Source organism: Lonchura striata, chromosome 1, assembly GCF_046129695.1.
Source record: "Lonchura striata isolate bLonStr1 chromosome 1, bLonStr1.mat, whole genome shotgun sequence".
Taxonomy (NCBI): Eukaryota; Metazoa; Chordata; class Aves; order Passeriformes; family Estrildidae; genus Lonchura; species Lonchura striata.
Genome location: NC_134603.1, coordinates 5,700,805 through 5,722,517, shown reverse-complemented (window position 1 = coordinate 5,722,517; position 21,713 = coordinate 5,700,805). Strand labels below are relative to the sequence as shown.

At 41.2% G+C, this 21,713-nt stretch overlaps 1 protein-coding gene across 1 annotated transcript in view; it reads right to left on the bottom strand.

Annotated features, from left to right (window-relative positions):
• Positions 1–10,022: 10,022 nt before the first annotated feature.
• Positions 10,023–21,713, bottom strand: part of KCNK9 (potassium two pore domain channel subfamily K member 9) — a 96,720-nt gene continuing 85,029 nt past the window's right edge. Inside the window, exon 2 of the mRNA XM_021532469.3 lies at positions 10,023–20,581. Coding sequence (XP_021388144.2) covers positions 19,740–20,581 — 842 coding nt within the window. The 3' untranslated portion in view covers positions 10,023–19,739. The remainder of the gene's footprint in view (positions 20,582–21,713) is intronic.

Below are 21,713 nucleotides of genomic sequence, written 5' to 3'. Positions count from 1 at the left end.
AATAAGAAGCATCCTTGTCCTTCAGCCAGGGATGGAACAGATAAAGAACAGACTGAAACCGAGTGGAAAGCAACATGTACTGGAGACAAGCAGAACTGTGAAACCAGCTGCTGGAACAGAATTTAGGCTCTCCCAGCTATTTTTGGGGAAAGGTAATTTTTTTACCTATGATAGGACTGTGCAGGAGAGTCTTCACAAACACACAAGTATCATTTTTCCCTCTGTGGTTGTTTTTTTTTTGTGGATCAGTTGAGACAAGCACCACTGACCTGGAGGGCTGAGTCCTCTGTTTGCAGCAGTTCTTGTGACTGTGATTTATTCACACTGCCTTCTAATAAGGGTCACCAGAGTATGGTTCTTGATAAAGTCAGCAGAGATAAGGAGCTATAACATTTAATTCAGCTAGCTGGAGTAGATGATGGGTCTGTGTAAGGCACCATTTCTTTCTGCTGACACCTGCACAGGATCTCAGATTCCCTTCATGTTAGTGCCACAGCAGAGACCTAAGTCCATGTTAGGAGGTGGCTAGAAGGAAGACCATCTATTTTCACATTCTTGATCTCTCTTCTTGTTTTGAGATTTCTGCTGAAGAAAACTTTTGTCAAAATTTTGCATATTGGGTTTTTTGACCCAGACACTTGCCTGTCACCAACCTGTCTCTCTGAGGTGGGGTTTTGCTCTCTGCACTGCCATCAGTGTTTTGCTACACAAAGAAACTTCCTGTCACTGGGGGAGAGAGTCCAGACACACCACTGAACCTCTGACAGATTTCCAGGGGAGAGAAAAGATGTGGCAATGCTGATGAGTGCAGTTGTTTCTTTGCCCCTGATCTCAACAGCCCTTTCCCCAATCAGTGGTTAAAGATATAAAGTTATATAAGTGGTTAAAGATATAAAGCTTATATCCCCTTATGAATTTCCAAGGGCTCAGGTTGGCCAGGAGAGGCTGACTTACAACTTTTCTTTAGGTACAGGCTCACCACTTCCTCTAGAAGCAGAGGAAGCAGCACAGCCTCCCAGCTCTGCTTCACAAGCAGCTCGGGGGCTGCAGCCTTTGCAGGGCCATCCATCTCCTGTCTGACTTTGCTCTCCCAGAGCTGTTTTGGGAAAAGGAAGCAGCTGCAACCAGGCTGTGTCTTCTGTTGCTGTTTCTCTGGTAATCAGACAGCTACACCAATAATCATGTCCTTACAACCCTGGCTCCTGCTTATCACAGGCTTGTCTGGGAAGGAAAGCCTGCTGTGCCCTGTTCACTCAGCCATCCGTCACCTGGCTGTCCTCAGTGATTAATGCCTCCCTACCTGAGCTTGCACAGCTCTCCCTGGCAGCCACTGGAGCTGCTGCATTTGCAATGTTTTAGGCCCACTGGAAGATGGCTATGAATGATCATGACTAGGTAAGTCCAGGGTGCTATGAAAATGTCCATAAATGACTAAGGTTTGCACAAGATTTATTTTAAGCGTGCTTAGATTATGCTTTGTTTAAGCTTCCTCCTCATTCACAGACACCAGGTCAAATCTTCCACTGTGTCCATTGGGAGAGACAGATCCATTGTGTCTGGAGAAGTGTTGTTGATACTGAGAGACTGTATTTAAGTCACTGCTGTTATATCTGTGGGGTAAGTCTTGATTGCAGGTGTCTGCTTTGTGTTACACTGATTCAAACACAGCGTTTCAGTCTTGTTCAGGCTGGGAGGTTACTTCAACAGGCTTCTAGCCCAGAGTCCTGCTTAAAATTGAACAACACTTGAGTCAGACCAAGTTGTTTACAGCTGTTCCCACATGGGTGCTGTGGTGGGTTAACCTTGACTGAGAGAAAAACTCCCACTCAGCTGCTCTTCCACTTCTCAACACAACACAATGGGGGGAAAAAAAGCCAAAACCAAGGTCTATAAATCTTATGGATTGAAATGAATACAGGGAGATCACTTATCTGTTACTGTCATAGGCAAAGTGGACTCAAAACAGGGTAACTAATTTCTTGCAAGTTAAAAGTAAATTTGGATTATGAGAAACAAACTGAAACATAATCTTCCCCCTATACTTTTCCCAGTCCTGCCTTCACTTCTTCATTCCCAGCTCCTGAGGAGAGGAATGGGAATGAGGCTGAGGTCAGTCCTTCACAGCCCCTTTTAGTGACCCTTCACTCCACATCTCCCTGTTAGGAACCTGCTGGGTTGGCTAAACTGCCTTTAGGTTTTCAACCTGTGTAAGGATAGACACTGTGAAAAGGACTTTGAAGAAATATAATTTCTTATACACCAGTTTCCTACAGAGGATTAGCTGGAGTAGAGCAGGCCATGTAGCTCCCCAGTAAATCTGAGGTAGAATAAATGTCTCTGTGTATTTGGCCAGAGACACACACTTCATCAGAACTGACTGGAAACTCCACACAGCATGGCCCTGGGCTGGGGAGAGACCTGAGTCCCAGTTCACAGCTCACCTGCTACACAGCAGCTCAGCAGGACCCTGACCTTGATGGATGTGAACCCTTGTGCTGTCCCTCTGGCTGTGGGACATCTGGAGGGAGCTCAGGAACATCTCCAGGTTATCACTTCCTTCAGCTGTTCCACTAGAGGCCAAGATATACAAAATATGATGATTTTTTTACAGCAAGATGACTGAATCCTTCTGTCTCCCCAAATCATTCAGCCCTGGATGATGTCAGATTATCTAATGAAGCACAGGGAAGAAATGGCAAATTTGAAAATTCATCTGCTAAAAGAAACTACATGGTCACTCAAAGGTAAGACCCTTGTTCCCACTGTCAACATGGGATGGATTTAAATGATCAAAGGCAGGCTAAAATCATCTTGAAATTGTCCAAGTGCAATCAACTGTGTTTGGGGTGCCACTGCCCAAGGGGCCTCCCAGAGCTCCCTCTTTCACTTAAACAGCATCTGGTCACTTCTTTCTCTTCTTGTTAGTAGATCTGCCAGACTTGACTGACTTATTTGCATTAGGACTCCTGACAAGACCAAGTCTTGGCAAAGCCCTTTTGGCCTTCAGGCTGCTGCAAGCAGGTGGAGAATGTCCAAAGGACAACAGACACTTTGTGATTTGTGTTCTAGATTCCTCCCTCTCTCTCTTTCTCCATCCCTCTCCCTTGGGGGAGCAGACACTAATCATTGCCTGCAGCTCTGGGTGATTAGTTTAAATGATTTAGCACCTGGGGATTAACCTTCACACAGAGATCAATGTTTTGGCTGTTTCCTACATTATTACCCTTACAGCAATTATCTCCCACAGATACTTGCTCTTGTGCTAATGAGCCAGAAGCTATTAGCATCCACATCCACTATCTACATATTTTATAGTTGCAGGAGGGTTCTTGCTTGGTGACCACAACTCCTGGACAGGTCAATTTACGACATGAGTAGAAAAAACTTTTCTGAAGACATTTCTGGAAGGAAAAAAGAATAGGGGTAGGGAAAATTCTATTAGCATTATGAAGAGAATGTGTTGTGAGCATGAAATCAGAGCCAAGGAGAAGAGAAACAGATTCTGTTAATTGCTGCTCTACAGTTCCCTTTCTTTTTTACCACATATATATTCAGCTGAGTCCTATCTCAGTGGTGTTGGCTTTTACACTACCACCCATCCATTTGTCCCATAGCACCCCACAGGCTCTTGCACCAAAATATGGATTGTCGTAACCCATCAGTCCAAATATTCCTCTTGTTTACGGTAAAATAAATTCAATTAGTTTCTATCAGAATAACTGTGAAATGCAGAGCCCATACCATGTCAGTCAGAGCCCATGCACAGCACAGAGACAGACTAACAGACAAATACAAACTGGGATCATTTCTACTGTGCAGTGTTTCACAATGGCAACATGAATCTAGAACTGAGGGACATTTTCTTCCTGCTTTAGCTCTGCTCCTTGTCTCCTTTTATCTCTTGGTAAAATTATTTCAACTGTCTTAGCAGCTCCCTTTTTATACATGGAATTTCTTACATTTTATGAAGTAGAAATAACAAAAGAAAAGCACAGTAATAGTTGTGCTCACTAAATATGAGCCATCAAGAGACAAAACCCATAGTCTGTGATCAAAGTCACTTGGGTTGCGAGTTGGACTTTTCCCCTCTCATTTCTGTGTATAACAGAGCAAACCTCTGTCCTAAAACTCCAGAGATGTCAGCATCTTGCAGTTTGCCTCTGCATCCAGCTATTCAAAGTGCAGCTGGTAACACTCAGCAGTGAAAACAGATAAAAGCTATTGCTCCCAATCCACTGGGCAGCACAGGGCACCAGAGGATGGAGTAAACCCTTCTTCCTTGAAAAATCAGCTGCTGGCTTTTGTGAAGAGAAGGACCACAACATAAGTTCTCCTTTTATTCAAACCTAAATTTGAATATTGCAGCTGTTGGTTGCTTCCTTTGGAAATACCAAGTTCATTCATATGACCTGAATTTCCAGAGTGAAACTGGGGTCTATTGTGACACAAGACCATTACTGTAGGAGGTATGTAGGAGCAATATTGATATTAAAGTAGAGGGTTTTCTCCTGCCTCTCAACCTTGACTAGAAGGTAGAAAAGAACGATTAACTGGGGTGGTATAGGTTAGTAGTTTCTATCTCTAGCACTGCCACCTTCTTAGGAACCAAGTGACACATTTCTACCTTAGCCAGACCTGGGAGAAATAACCCTAGACCTAAGTCAGGACAGATCATCTGAATCCATGACAAGAGTTAAAGCCAAGAGTTTTCATCAACAGCCACTGTGAGTGGCACAATGCATTGGCTTCTTCTACAAGGACATTTTCTTCTTTTTCTTCAACAGTCAGCATTTCCCAACAGTAAAATGCTGGAGGCCAGGATAGTCTGAATATAAAGTCATGAAATGGTTGGGTTTGAAGGCACCGTAAGAATCATCTAATTCCATCCCCCCCAACATGGGCAGGGACATCTTCCCCTATCCCAGGTTCCTCCAAGCCCCATCCAACCTGGCCTTGACCACTTCCAGGGATGGGACATCCAGAGCTTCTCTGGACAACCTGTTATGAATTGGTTTAAACCCAGAAGAGCAAAGAAAGCAAAGCCTCTGTGAATAAAATGTATCAGACCCAGAAAGGTTTGAAATATACCTAAAAAATGTGACTAAAAACAAATGAGGTTAGATGTTGGTGCCAAAAAATGAATATATTTAGTAGTAAAAGAGGCAAAGAAAAAGAAATAAAGAAAGAAATTGGGAAAGAATTGTGCATGGGGGGTGGGGGGGACAAGGAGAGAGTGACAGGGGTTAGGTCCCAGCAACCTCTCGTTGCTCGTCTCTGTTGGTCTCAGATTCAGTCAAAGAGAGAAAGGGAAAATTTCTAACCAGGCAGAAGCCTGAGGAAGTATTGAGAAGAATGTAAATAAGGTTCTTTTTCTCTCTTGTTGTTCACATTGTTTATAGTTAAGCTCTACCAGTGTGTCATGCACTGCACACCAATAGTCTGAAGTGCTTTCACTTCAGGACCAATGGAATTGGCCTGGATGAAGCTCTGTATAGAAGAGTGATGTATTTTGAATTAAATCAGAGTTCTATTCACAGCCTTCTGACTCAGAGTCTCCTCATTCCCGTCCTGCCTCAACAGTGTCCCCTCTCCATCTGGTCTTGGTGGTGGTGAAGGTCCCCTGTTGCACCAGCTGTGAATTATAGAATCCCATGGATTGATATTAATTTTGGGCAGGTAGGAACACCCAGGTGCCTCCCTTAAGGGGGCTGGGTTTGACCCTGTCCCTTGCAACGTTGAGGGTCTGTTTCATCATCTGCAGTGCTCTGGTGCAGGGTCTGGGGACTCCTTTGGAGGGGCCTTTGGCACCCCTTTGCTGTGGATAAGCTTTTCCCTGGGGGGAAGGGCTCCCTGCAGCAGAGCTGGTCTGCACAGCACAGGATGGGACCACTGGGCCTCTGACCAGAGGCTTTTGCACCACACACCCCAAACCTCTTCCCTCCGCCCTTTGGGGGAGGTTCTGTGGGAGCCTGGCAGCTGATGGCCCCAGGGCTGTGGTCTCCACCTGAAGGTGCTGAGGTTGTGCTCTGGGAATGCATTCTTCTCCCCCAGCCCTGAGCTGTTGCTTTATCTTATCTCCATCAACCAGTTCTCAGTCAGAAGGCCTGTTCAGGGTTTGGTGGTCTTCTCTGCAGCTTTTGTAATACACTTTTGCTATAATAGGCAAAGGTCCCTCATGGAGATGTTTAAGCCACAAGTAAAAACACTCCGTTTCTGACACGTTTCTAGGGCCTCACCACCCTCATGGTAAAAAGTTTCTTCCTGATATCAGTTTAAATCTCTTTCAGTTTAAATCCATTCTTCCTTGTCCTATCACCCCCTTGCTCCTCTCCAGCTCTCCTGGTAGTCCCTTTAGTTCTGAAAGAGGCACTAAAGTCACCTGAGAGCCTTTTCTTCTCCAGCTGAACCATCCCAAGTCCTTAACCTGAATTCACAGCAGAGTGTTCCAGCCCTTTGGTCATCTTTGTGTCCTCTGGACTTACTCCAGCAGGTCCTTCTTATGCTGGGGCTCCAGAGCTGGACACAGTTCTCTAGGTGGGGTCCATGATAGCAGAGTACAGGGGCAGAATCATGTCCCAGCAGCAAAATAGTCTTTTATACCTCTTTCAGTGGCTGAATTTGGACTGACACACTGATTCTAAGTCTTCCAGAGTTTTTGTTTTCTGCCTTTTAATCAAATAACAGCTTTTTCTCTTGCTCTGAGGATCCTAGAAATATGTTTGTTTTGTTTTTTTTAATAACAGAAATAAAAATATTTTCTTCTCTCAGTTCTTACTGTTTTAGTTTCTGTTCAATTGGATATTGCTTTGTCCTGGGAGAGCAAGAGAGCACAACAGGGAAGAGCTCATTTATCTCTTCTATACTATTCATTATTTTGTATTCTTCTAGCACAATTCCCTCATTTGTTCCCTCTCAAAAGTCACTGTTTTTACAGTGGACAAGCTGAAATAACAATATTGCCTTAGGTGAGAAAGATGCAGAGATTTGGTCACAGCACGATTACAGACACAAACCTGTTTTCAGTGACTGAAATGTGTGGTTTGCTGTCAGCCAAGCAAAATATGTACTGAGCAGGGTCATGCATTTTGCTGCAGGATGCTTAATTCCTTTCCTCCTCTGAGACATGACCTGCACACATGGCAGCAGCCAAACCCTAAAAAAAATCAGACTTTTATTCAAATTTATAAAGATATCTAGAGATTAAAGATTGAAGGTTTTTTCCTTCATTTTTACTCCCATCCCCTGAAGTCTGATATTCATGTAGTTGTTAAGCTCAACATGCAAAGTCCTCTTCAAATTCTCTTTCACTACCTGGAGCCCTTTAAAATGTTGTCTTCTAGTCTATATTATTGATTGTTTAATTGATGAATCTGAAAGTTTTTTGGAAAAAGAGCAAATGGGGTTCAACACCACTTTGGCTTTTCTGTGCGTGATAAAATATGCTTGCAAATACCACTCCAAAAAAAAAGAAATAGTTGATCTTAACTAATAATAGAGCTAATAGAGATGTTCATAGATTGAAAAGGACCCTAAAGGTCACCTAGTTCCAGCCCCCTGCCATGGGCAGGGATGCCACTCTCTAGACCAGGTTGCTCAGAGCCCCATCCAATCTAGCCTTGAACATTTCCAGGGATGGGCCATCCACAGCCTCTCTGGGCAACCTGTGCCACTCACTACTCTCCCAGTAAAGACTGTTACCTGATACAGCCCAAAAATCATGTGAGATTGCTTGGGTATCTTCTCTCTGTGGTTACTGCTGGTTTTCTCCTTTCTATGCCATAAGTACTCCTGTCTTCACTAGAAAAATGAAGATGTCACATGCATCTTTTTTTATTGATTTAATGTAGGCCAGGCACTAAATAAAGATGTGTACAACACTGACTGTGTACCAACACACAGGACTTCTTGGCTCTTCACTCATTTGCAAGTGAGACTCATAAACAGCAAGAGCAGATGAAAGCTATGACAACAAACTCATCTCACTGTCACTGTAAAGTCTCATTGTGGTTGGTGGGAGGCCCTGGCACAGGTTACCCAGGGAAGCTGTGGATGTGTGGATGTCCCATCCCTGGAAGTGCTCAAGGAAAGGCTGGATGAGTCTTGGAGCATCCTGGTCATGTGGAAGGTGTCCCTGCCCATGGCAGGGGACTGGAATGAGATGATCTTTAAAATCCCTTCCAATTCAAACAATTCCAGATTATATCATAACACGTAGTTGGTCAGTGTTCTATCACTGCATGTCGTGGTAAATTTGCTACAACTAGCTTTTTATTCTAATGGTTAACTATTCTCATTGTTCATGTAGATGTTTCCTTTCATTAAGGCTGCTGGAAGGAAATATAAAACCTCTCACTCTCTGTCACTGTGCAGCTGGGATCAGTTCTGGCCACAGCATCAGCAAGAAAAAAAGAAGGGATTCTTCCCATTAGTGAGAGGTTTTTTAAATGTGAAATATTAACTCTGGCAACTTTTAAAATCCTTCCATTAGTAGCAGGGTGTAGTGAAGACCGTATAGGAGCAGATGTGGTGGTGCCTCCTCCTCAGACCACATTACAATCTGAGAAAAGCTCATTAAGCCTCAGTATTCATGAACAGCACCTGGGATGAGCCCCTCTTTAGTTTATCAGGAACACTGTGTGCTCCCAGGAACTTGTGCTGTCTAATGAGCCCCTGCTTTTTGCTTTTTTCTTAATGAACAGCCTTGGAAAAGTGTTTTTGCCTAAGTGGGATGACATCTTTGTTCTCAGACTTTCAGAGAAAGCCATCGGTCTGAATTGCTGCCAGGATGAAACCTTGTTATGACCAAAGCCCAAGACTTTCTTGTGGCCCAATAAAACATCAGCCCAAAGGGAGACCCTTTGAGCTCTCCTGGCCCACAGAGGGCTGCAACCAGCACCTCCCACTGAGTGGACACCTCTCTGAAACAGAAACTCTCAAGTCTGCTGCACTTGGGGGATGACAGAACAATGACAGATCCTGGCCTGATATCCCAATTCTTCAACCCATCACCTGCTGAGAACATACAAAGGCATCTGAAGTGAGGATTTCGCTCCCTTCAAGGGGAACTTTTCACAGGTACCTTGTACAGGCTCTTCATGTCTGTCTGCATGCAAGTGTGCATGTCCCATAGCAAATGTGGGAGAAATGCTGCTCTCCTGGATTCTTCAACACTTTGGATTTGTAGGTGAGGCCTGTAAGTTACTGTTGTGGCACAGTAAATCCTAAATTAATCCTTTGCTGAGTTGTTTAACTTAAAAGTTAAGGTGTTAAGGTGCTGTTAAGTTTCATTTAAGTACTGTTATGATTAAATACTGTTAGGTGCTGTTGTACCTTCAGGCATATTCCTCTTTACCCTTACCCCTTCTATCCTTTTGTGTCACCCCCACCCCACCTCCACAAGGATAGTTTTGGGTTTACTTTGGTTTGGATTGATTAACTCTGGTCTTTTGTCTAGTGGCAGAGTGAATCCTGCCAATGAATTTTGTGGTGTTGTCATTTTATATCAATCCTGTCTTTACTGATAGCTTTGATGGTGATTCTTTAAGTGATCTTCAAACATTTGTTCACAACAAAATCACATCATCAGGACAAAGTGAAGGCCTGTCCCTGGATTCCCTTGTGACTTACCTGGATGGCAACAACAGAACGACCTGCCCAATGCTCCATCCCAAACAAGGAGTCATGCTTGTGCATCAAGGCAATCAATATCTGCCAGCTAAAATTAGCAGAGACCCACTTCCCCTCCTTTATTAGGCAGCACAGGATGAATCGTTTTGTGAGCAGAACACTGATCTTCACAAGTCAGGAGAAGTCACACTTCTCAGTTTGATGTCCTAAGATCCTGCCCTTTAGCTCCACAAAGTTGAGATGGGGGGAGTATCAACAGCTGACTGCAGCCCCCGATGCACTGACTCTGCCCTTATGCCTCCTCTAAGCCATTTTTTTTTGCTTATTCTGAACTGCAGTCATGTGGGAACAGCATCATTGGGTATTTGATGAAGGTTCATACTTCACTCTGCACGTACTTTTGTCAAAAAAGCTTTTATTGCAATGCAAAATATCTTCTGTATATGACATCTTTCTGCCCCCCAACCCCCTTAAATTTAATGAGTAATCCTTTCTGGGTTTGTACATTGTGATTCTTGTGTGTATGTATGAATATATATACATATCTATATATCTATCAATCTATAGATATTATATTAATACAATCATATATAAATCTGGACCTATATCATTTTATATATACACATATCACTGGATATATGTGTGTGTGTGCATATACATATACATACATTACATATACACTATATACACATATATGCACACACATACATATTGTATAATCATAAACATCTGTTGGTTGTCAAGGGACTTTTCTTTAACAAAATAAGTTCCATCAGTGGATTTTACTTCTGTAGTGCAATTTTACAGGAAGTTAACATTTCCACATTCAATATAAAAGAAACAATATACATTTGAAAACGTGCCATAGGATTTTTAATGAAAAAATTAGAAAAGTGCATTATTTTACAACACTACAGTAAATGATTCTTTTTTTTTTTTCTCTGTAAAGACATTGTAAAATATATACAGGGTTGCGTAGTGCATTCATTACAAAAAAAAGATGCAATCCCTTGCATAAATTACATATTGTACAGGGGTTCGCTGTCTACTTGGACTTGTAAACATTTGTGTGATACAGTTTTCATTCTTAAGTAAGCTGCAATACATCTTATTTTCATTTGACTGTTGTTGCATTCTGACTCCAGTACGGCATTCTAAGGCCATGTGTGAAGGCATCCTCTCCCATGACGGAGAAGGCCAGGAAAATAAATGAAAACACAAAAGAGTCTTTAATTTGGTTCTTTGTAATCAAGTTATCACTAGTTTAACAAATCACATCTTGATGCCTTATGACCTGATCGCTCTCATTTGCTAGGACCAGCTCAACAACGATGGTGAAGTTTAGAGGTCTGAAAAGAGCAGAGAAAACAGCTTCCAGGAGGTAAATTCCAAGTGCAGTCTCCACAGCCAAGCAGCTCCTCTTTCTAGATGACCATGCTCCTAATGCTCTGTGTGCTGCACAGAAAATGTATCAACCAGGGTAGAAATTTAGATTTTTGCTCTATCTCAGGCTGTTGAGGGCCTTTAGAATGCCGTCAATACACTGTCGGTAAGTCCGCATATGCACATTCAAAGAAGTACAAAAATGCACCAAAAAGTGTCAAGAGATCCAAAAGAGACACAGCATCAACACACACTCACAAACACACGCATACACGCACGCTTCTCTCTGAGCAGGAAGGCTCAGTCTCCAAAGTAGGATTCACAATTTAGTTTCAACATGTATGTGTGTTTGGAAGAAATCCAAGAATTTCCATATAAACTCCTTAGGTCCCAAATTGAACACTTTTATCCCTGTTTCTCATAGATGAACAGTTTGTTGAAGTAAGAAATTGCACCTTGAAGAGACAGTATCCACATTCTTTTGGCCTACTGGAAACAAATGTTAACCCCCCCTCCCTTTCGCCATTGACCTATCCAGCTCCAATTCATTTCCTTTGCCATCACGTCACTAGGATCAAAAGTTTTACTTGATACTCCTCAATGGCAATAAACAACCACACAAATCTTAACAAGTCAAGGGAAGAGGAAAAATAAAAGCATTTTTTTTCTTCCACAGTTCACTCCTGACCTTGCCAAAAAAAAAAAAAAAAAGAAAAAAAAGAACAGATGGATTATTGGTGTATTATAGGCAATGTGCATTCTGTAAAAGAAAGAAAGATTAGGTTTGCATTCTAAAGAAGAGCCATTGCCTCATAATTTCTGCTTATTTCTTAATTGTCAAAGGTTTGTAGTAGATAGGATTATTTCTGAAGCATATATTAGCTTTTTTTTTTTTTTTCAGACAAGGTCAACCCAACAGTACTTACACCCAAATGAATTTTGTGTGCATTAACCAAATTTGCTGAAGCCCTAAAAAGCAGTGTTCAGAGTGGTACCCAAGAAATTACTTAATAAACCCAACTGCTAGATTAACTGTCTTAAACTTCTTATGACTTGGACACTGGGATCCCTCTCTTGTAATTCAGGTGTTACACTTGTCCTCCAATCAGCTGAATAATATTCCTGCACTAAGAATTTATACAGAAACTATCTGCCACAGTATAAATGCTGCTGAACAGTTGAAACAGAGGGAAATTGCCATGAGAAGTTGTGTTGAGCAAACCAGTTGTGTTGGTCAGTTGTGACCACACAGGATTTTGCTCTTCCCAAGAGAATAAAAAGGGCACAATATCAACAATCAAGAGAAATTTCCCACTGCTGCCTCTGACTGCAATGTCTCTCCAGGTTGGGTATTGAGAAGATAGGCTAGAAAGGATATTTTCTGGTAAACATACATGGCAGTAATGAATTCTTCAAAGAAAAAATAAGTAGAATGGAAATATCAGGCACCACAGAGCAGCTGGAGCTTCAGTGCTGAAGAACTTGAAAGGAATGTACAGTGAAGATAAAATGCCAACTAATTGCATTGCTAGAAGGATCTCACGTACATGTCTTTTTGCCCCACTTGGCCAGCCTTTTGGGAAGACAGCAGCTGCTAGAGAAATTGGAAGAATTTGTCAAAGTTTTGGTGGTCACAACCAGAATGAATTGCTGCGACCTAGCCCCCAGATCCATTTGGATGACTGGCATAATGAAGACAATGGTATGTGCCCACTTCTGCATGCTGAACAAGAAACTTCAAACCACCCACTTCACCATTCAGAAGGGTTCTGAGAAGTGCTTCAAATCAGAGAGGTGAATTAAGGTGGTGGATACTTCACAGGAAGCATTAAAAGAAACAGCTGTAGATCTATCTGAAGGCACTGCCACCCAAGTTCCATGTCTTGGTTTCTAAGAAGAAACCAGCTCTGAGCTCTTGCCCAGTGTGTAAGTGAGATTTCAGCCCTGAATTCAGTGGGAATTAAGAGCCTCACTGCATTGGTGCTGAGCTAAAATCCCTTTCCCAGATTCTTCCAACACCACTCAAGATGCCAAGATGATGCCTGTCAGTAGGGCAGCTGAGGAATGACCCCCATGTCAGAAGTGATATTATCAAATAGGTCATTTGGAAATTGTTTTGTAGATTTGCAGTTTCAGACTCTGGGAGGCCAAAATCACTTACACAGTCTACTTCAGAGAACCTAATTAAATACTTTTATCAGATTAATTATCCTCGGAACAATAATTATGATTTAGGAGCTTCATACCCCGTCTTCAGGGAGAGCCAGCAATAATGAATAAATGTTACTTCTCTAAAGGTCAGTTTAGATGACATTTTGACACGTAGAAACTGTCCAAACACAGTCAATACAAAGAGGTTTCTTTGCTATATTGTGACCTCCTGAACTCAGCTAGAGAAGATTAGAATTTCCCCCATATTCCTATGCCTTTGGGGAGGTGCTATTAAAGACAGACAAGGATACCAAAATTCAGGCCTTTTGAATTTGCTGCAGGCAGCAGAAGGGTTGGTGTAACTGATCTCTTCCATGAAATAGGAGAGGAAAGGTGCTCTAGGAGACACAATTTTCCCTACTTTCCTTTTGGCACTGGTGCCTTCCCACACCTCCTGCCACTCCTGCACGGGAGGACGCCTGCAGATGACTGGAAAACAAACTAAAACCAGAAAGCCATGACTTTCTTAATCTGAAATTATGCCATGAAACTCACCAGTGACCTACAGACAACAAGCCAAACCACTGTGGCTCTTTACCTGCTCATATCATTTGTGCTGGCCATTCTCCTGATGGCCTTCTCCCAAACAAACACACTCCAAAGTTCTCCTTGTAGGCTAATGCATTGCATCCCAGCCAGGGAAGAAATGGATCTCACCCATTCAAGGTTATCCATGTTGTGTTTCCTACTTAATTCCCTACATATTGCTTTTAGTCAATCTGTAGATTTCTTTTGTCAGTCGTAATTAGAGAGGAACATTTCCTTCTCCAGGGTGTAGTTGTGCAGCATAATGCTTTTTATTAATAGATGAGGGGGGAGAGCACAGAATGTGGCCATCTTGGGCCTGAACACACGTCTATGAAATGGCAAGCTAATGAATTAATGTCTGAGTGGGAAAGGGAGGAGAGGGTGTAGAGAAAGCCAGAGGGTGGCTGTCTGTGAAATGGATCTCTCTTCTAGCCTCAAGTGTAGTGCTCTGGATACAGCAATTACTGCAAGCTGTTCCACAGGCCAGATAAACGATGAATCAAAGCCAGGATGGTGGTATCAGAACTCATGCATGAGGAAGATGCACTATGGAGCATAGTTTCAATTATTATATTTGCCAGCTCCACTTGTGAATTTGCCAGCTATGATAAATGTTATCATCCTGTTGTTTGTTCTGCATTTCTCAAAGTGAACTAAATGACAATGTAGCTTGGAACTGTGAATATTAATTACCAATAAAATTGCAGCATTAATCTTTCCCCTGCTACTCCTCTTTTTTTTTTTTTTTCACAACATCTTGTGGATGTTAAAACAATTTGTTTTCCCAACTTTCTTTTTGCCTTCCTACTACATTTTTGGGGGTGAAAGTTGCTTTGCCATATTCATAACATGCATCTTAAATAACTGAACACTGCATTTTGGCAAAGGATTTAATCAGTTTTTCATGGTTTTAATTCAGCCTCTGAGCTCACACTAACTGGCATAAAAGTACCAGGGCACCTTTCATCCATAACAAATTTCTCTGTGTCCAATGTCATTATTCAATTTGCTTCAATTTTGGTGAATTGTTTTGATAGCCAATCCTTTTTTTACAATTTATTTTGCTGAAGTTCCAAAAATAAAGTTTTATATAAAAAGTTAGATGACAGCAGGCTGGTCAGAAAGGTATTATTTTCTTTTTCAGTTCCGTGAGCGTTACACATCTCTGGCTGATGAAAGTAGCAGTGGTGTGATTCTCATGGTAATTTGTGCAATATTCCAGTCAGTAATAGTGTCTTGTTGAAATATGCATGAAAAAGTCCATAACATTAGTGTAATGGACACACTCCAACACTCTCTCCCATTCAACTTCCTCATAAAGATTTTAAATTACTGTCTTAATTAGATCTTAATATTAACGGGAATATTACATAAAGCTAAATGAGGACATAAACTTCAGCTGAAAGCTAATTCTACCCAAACCCCTGCCCTCTGGTCTGCACACACAAAAAGGTTTTGGAACATTTTCATGCTCTGTCTTGGTTCTACTGATTGCTCCTTTTTAAGCTTTTACCAACAAATCAAGCTTTACTTTTTCCTTAACAAAAACTTCCAAATCTGTCAGAGAAAACAAGGAATTACCTTGCTTAGGTCAGATTCACAATAATCTTGATTACTGCCCTGGCATTTCAAAACACTAGGGAGCTAATGAGAAAATGTACAATACAGTAGATTAACTTGGTCACTTCACTTTTTCTTTTCTTTTTCTTTTCTTTTCTTTTCTTTTCTTTTCTTTTCTTTTCTTTTCTTTTCTTTTCTTTTCTTTTCTTTTCCTTTTCCTTTTCCTTTTCCTTTTCCTTTTCCTTTTCCTTTTCCTTTTTCTTTTTCTTTTTCTTTTTCTTTTTCTTTTTCTTTTTCTTTTTCTTTTTTTTCATGTCTATTTAATCCTAATGAGCTGTTACAGACAGTTCAAACAGAAGTTTATTGCTGGAGGTCACTGCACATCCTCTCCATTCACTAACAACCAAGAAACTATTTTGGACTCTTCTAGGAACATCCAAACACCCCTTCTGGGGCTGCCCACTACAGGCATCCCTGTGAAGCAGGTGAATGTACAAATCTCTGGCAAAGAAGTGCCTGTTAGATCAGTCAGGATATTCCTTACACAGTAATGAAGACCAAGTGGAGACTTGTGCCTGCATTGTTCTATTAAGTTTCCTCTTGTTTCCATATCACAGCACGCGCAGTCAAAGCTATTTTGGTGCTTCACTGATCAAACTGATTTTTCCTTTTGATGATAATATGAAATATTATAGCATAATAGGGTTGTTATATAATCAAAGTCGACAGCAGGGAGCTAAATTTGTGTTGTTTTGATGAAGAACACATTAGTGTGACATAAATAGACTAATCTGATTTATTATTATTATTTCTAATGCTTAATAATAGGGAATGGTAGGGGAAATGAGACTCTGGGGAATGAGAGTGCATCACAAAGTGATAGCAGACATTAGGATGTCTAGTCACAAGCAGTATCACTACTACCTGCTCATAGCTGAATTTCAAGAGCGAGTAGAGAGCAAGGGAAGTTGTTCTGAAAGAGATAATATCTTAAGTGGAATAAACCCAATAATGTACTAACCAAAGCATTCTGTGAAAAGCAGTGTTGTGAGAAGAAAACGTAGGGCAATAAGAAGTCAGAGACAGAACAGACAAAAGTCAGCTCACCTTTCACTGACTGGTTTTTCATGTTTAAGTGAAAAGCTGGGATTAACCTTGGACAAAAGCTTCCCTTTCATGATACAGTCTGTTCCAGTTCCAGACAGCCCAAGCCATTATTCACACATCAGTCAAGAACTATAAAAACAACTAAAGAGAGAGAGGCAGATTTTGCCTCTTGTTCGGATTGTGCACATGTGAGGGTTCTTCTGTCTGGCTGCTCACAAAGCAAAGTTTAGCAAGAGTTTCCTTGCAAATGAAACATCCTGAAATTTCAAAATCCCTTGTGTGGCAAAAATAGGTTGGACAGATTTGTGGGCTCTTCAGCCAGAAAATAAAACAAATAAGCTTATTTGAAAATCACAATGAATGCAGATACTTTCAGACAAAACATTTTCAAACATACACACTCATTATAGTTTTTAAATGTGAAAGTATTTTTATGGACATCTACTCTGGCTCCTTCATATCAACATACACAGATTTCTTGAACTACATCTACAAACTTCAACTAAGCTAAAGCAGAGTTATTATAAAGCCATTAAGTTTTAATGCAGAAACTCTAAGTGGCAGATAAGCCATGATATGCTGAGGTAAGTTTCTCCCCTGGTTAAACACCCTGTGTATTAAAATTGACTTTTCATTTATGGTTCCAGATGAAAGATTTAGTAACAAACCAGCTACAGTATGTAAAGATTTCAACCTTTCCAGTTCAACATGTTTTACAGGACATTTAAAGATGATTTCTATATGCAACAGAAATAATAGTTTCTTCTTTTCTCAAAGGAAAAGAAAAAAAAAAATCTATGCAATGTTTTATAAGATGCAACTGTTTTTTTATGTTTTAAGGATTTTTATAAATGTCTTGTTACCAAAATTCTCCTTTGTCAGGCACAGAATTCAACTCGAATCCTGCAAAACCCCAAAGTTTTCCTGCTTCTCTCCAGTGTCAGATACACCCAGCATCTGTACATGATATAGAGGTGTATATTCCAGGCATACTTCTTATCTCCATAGCAGGAAAAGAGACATAATTTTTTTTTTTTTTTCACTTCTAGGATAACAAACAAAGATGAAAAAAGTGAATTTGGAGAACACTGTGAACCCTATGGGCTGTCAGGGGAAGCAGCTTCGAGGTGTCAAACATTGAGGTGGTTGAACACATCCCGAAACTGCTTTTTTAGGTATTCTTGCTTTGATCCTTCTGCTATCAGCATTTGCCCTAGGACATGGTACTGGCAGTACAGCATTGATGCACCCAGCTTGCCCCACACATTACTCTGAAAAAGTCCATCCTCATCCATTCTCATTAAGAATCCTGTTAGCTCTTCACCAATCTTAATGGAGGATTTCATGCCACAGCAATTTCTACGCCCAAAGGAAGCTGCATAACGGAGTCAAAGTCGTGGATAACTTGCTTGTCATTTACTTATTGAAAGACAGATGTGGAGAACATGAGCATATTTGATAGTTAATCATTTAAAGCCAAGGAGTAGACAACAGAGGAGGAATGGCACTCCTTATTTCTCCCTATTAATGCTCTTTATAACTGTCTCTTTGAGAAGGTATCAACATCCATCAGCACACAGAGCTCAGAGCTGGGCACACACCATCTAGTTTGAAGAGTAAAGAAAGGATTATTGCTTTTACACTGAGAGCACAAAATGGTAGAATCAGCAGGAGGCGATTAGTGCCAAAAAGAAATGGGTTTTGTATGGCAAATTAACACGGAAAGCTATTTAAAAGACAGAATTAAATCAGAGACAAAGGTGCAGGTTCATAAAACTCCCAGTCCTACCCTTGTAAAATCAAAGATAAATCTCCAAAAGCACTAAATCCCATGTAATCACTGAAAATTCCTATTTTCTTAAAAGGGAGCTGGATTAGGCCTCTAATTAAGTTCTGTAAAGTCTGTTTGGTCCAGATGAACAACTGAGAGATGGACAATGTCCAAGGAACAACTTTATGACATGGTCTCAACATCCTCCACTACAACTTGCCAACACAACTGCTCCCGCTGTTACCCTTCAAACACTGGAGTAAAGCTATTTTTGCCTGTTACTGCTAAATACATTTTGCCTTTGCCTAGCAAAAAAAGCAATATCACATCTAATCTCACAAGTTCCCAGTGAGCCAAACACAAGATACTGTCCCTTGAATTCTTCCTGAGACCAACAAAGGCTTTCCATTATTTACAAATCAAAAGCATTTAGAGACAATCATCTGTATTTTTTTATTTAAAACAAGGAATGCCCTGTCACTATTATATAAGAAAAAAATAGACATCCTCCTATTTATACCCATCTTAACCAAGCATTCCAAAAATATAAATCCTATTCATGCAGGTAATTGCTGCACAAAATAATAATAATAATAATAATAATAATAATAATAATAATAATAATAATAATAATAATAATTTATAAATAAAATTTAAATAACAAAATACACTCTACTGTTCCAACAATTTTTCCAATTTATCCTAGGAATTCTTCTTGCAAATTGTTCGAACAGTTGAAAATTATAAAATTAAATATAGTTAAATTAATATGATTATTTGCTTTTGATTATTAATTCCATTGCTAGTTTTTCTTGTGTTTTTATTATGCATACCAGTTTTACAAAGTGCATGCTTTATTTTTTTTTTTTAATTTTGAACTGGCAAGCTAAAATGATTGATCTTCTCCTGCCTTTTTTTTTTTAATGTTAATACAATCTAAAATCTAGCATTAAAAAATTTACCATGATACACCTAGTATATTGACTGCTTATGGCGCATGCTTCTCTTGGCAAAAAAAAAAAAAAAAACAAAACAAATTGGCTCCCCTCCCACCCTCCCCGTTCCTTTTGGAAGCAAATCTAAAAAAGCAGGCTGGAACACAATTGCTTCAAGGGCAAAAGAAAAAAATAATTCCTGATGCTTTAATTTTTGTCACATGGCACTGGTTGTGGAATTGCACGCGCACACACACGCACACGCACCCGGCACTCACACAGGCACACGCACACACACTGCAACCTGCTCGTGAGGAAAAAAGTTTGTTAGGTCAGGAGTGCCAGTGGCACATGAAGGCTCCCAGCTGTGTGTGCAACTTTGGATTTGGTACCCACTTCACGTCACCTTGAATCCTCTGACATCCACCAAGGGGGTAATGTAAGGCATACTTTGCTGGAACAGTAATAATCCATGCTTCATGCTCAAGAGCTGAGTCTCAGAGGAGGACTGGCTTGCTCTACTCCCTTTGGCCTCGCTCCGTCTCACTCAAGGAACAAAAAACCCAAAACAACAAAGAACTGGGAAAAACAAGGAAAGTAAAATAAGACAAATCCCTTTAAATGGACTTTCGCCGTTTCATCAGCCTGTGGTTATCTGTAAAGCTGTGCAACCCAGGTGAGATGGAGCTGACAGGAGATGGGAAAAGGCTGTTTTTTAATGTGCTTGGCGAGATCTCCTCTATCTTGTAAGAGATGGAGTGAAAGTACTGGGGGTTCAGCTTCGAGCTGAACGAATTTTGGTGGGACACCACCCGGCTGGTGTACTCGTGGGACCTGTAACACATGCAGGAACAAACTGACTGAAGGTCTGTTACTTCGGCCTTGTACCGTGGCCGACCATGCTGGGAGTCCTCTTGGATGTGGATAATCATGCTGTTGCGGTTCCCTGCCAGGGACGCCCGTTCCTCGGCGTCCCTCCTCTCATCCTCACTGTTCATGGTCAAGAACCTGAGAACAACCAGATTTAGAAATGCCCCAATGACTGTCAACCCCACTAGAATGTACATAAAGCTAAAAGCCACGTAGAGAGGCTTCTTTTGAAGGGCCCCTTTGGTCTGCAGGGCCACATAGTCTCCAAACCCTATGGTAGTCAATGTTATAAAGCAGTAATAGTAAGCATGGAAAAAGCTCCATTCCTCGTACTGGGAAAAGGCTGCTGCTCCAATGCAGAGTGTCCCCATGCAGGAGAAGAAACCCACAGTGACCATGTTTTCCATGGAGACCTCGGTGCTCCTCATGCCACAGCACTTTTTGATGCGTTTCAAGAGGTACTTGACAAAGGTGTTCATGCGCTCGCCCAGGCTCTGGAACATGACGAGTGTCAGTGGGATCCCCAGGACTGCGTAGAACATGCAGAAAGCCTTCCCCGCATCCGTCCCTGGGGCAGCGTGTCCGTAACCTGGAAGGGGGGATGGAAACACACGACAGTCAGCAGGGCAGGTGATGGCCACGGTTCCCCCATCACGCAGGCCACGCAAATCGCTCTGACACCACAGCCAGGTCCCGAGCTGAAGGGACACTGCAGTCACACCACTTCCCCATATCTCCTCACCCACACCCTATGTCTGAAGTAAACAAGGCACAGAAAAACAATGTTCATGCAGGAGTGGGAAAGGTGAAAGAATGAGCAACCCATTCTACCTCAATGTTCTACCTCAACAATGTTGAGTATCCTAAACAAGGTTATATTGCATTGGTTAACTGAAAAAATTTCATGTCTGTTTAGTGTCACAGGCAAAAGTGGAAGCTTTGGACATAAATGGACTTTCCCAGTGTTTTTGAGAGTAGTTGGCGTTGCTCTGTCCCAAAACCAGAGTATTGTGATGGCACGGAGTTAACAACAACCCAGTCCCACCAGCCAAAGAAATTCCCTTTCAAGCTCTCCCATACTGAATAAGCCTTTCTCCTAGACACCTAATGAAAGTGACTCATTGCTGGAACGCCATAGGGATGTAGGGATTTAATGCCCATTCTACCTTTACTTACTGGAAGAATAAACAACTTACCAGCTTGTGCCATACTTTTACAGCTTTGACAGTTAGTATGGAAAAAGCAATTTCATCAGGATGTTAAACTAATCCAAGAATAGACGATGTACCACATTTCATAGCATAGTTTTCAGGCAGTAAAATCATGGCTAAGCCTTTATTCTAAATCAAACCATAAGTGAGGGGCTGTTTTGATTTTATAATTATACCTATTCAGATTACATTGCTTTAAAAATCTACAATTCTTACAGCTGAGATTTTAAGAGACTGTACCAAAGTCTCCAAAAGGAGTTGGCTGGGACCCACTTAGCCTTTGTGTCCATTCACCATGTTGGTACCACTATCTAGAGTCCCTTTACAGCCACTGAGTGGAACTATGTACTTCACAAGGGCAGTTCCTGTCGTGAGATGACAAAGATGTCTAAAACAGGCCAGTGAGTTATTCTTAGGACACAACTATTTCTCTACAATCATTATAATAGAAATCTTGGGACAGAACTCTGTTCAAGATTGATATACCTACATTTATGTATCTGCATGTGT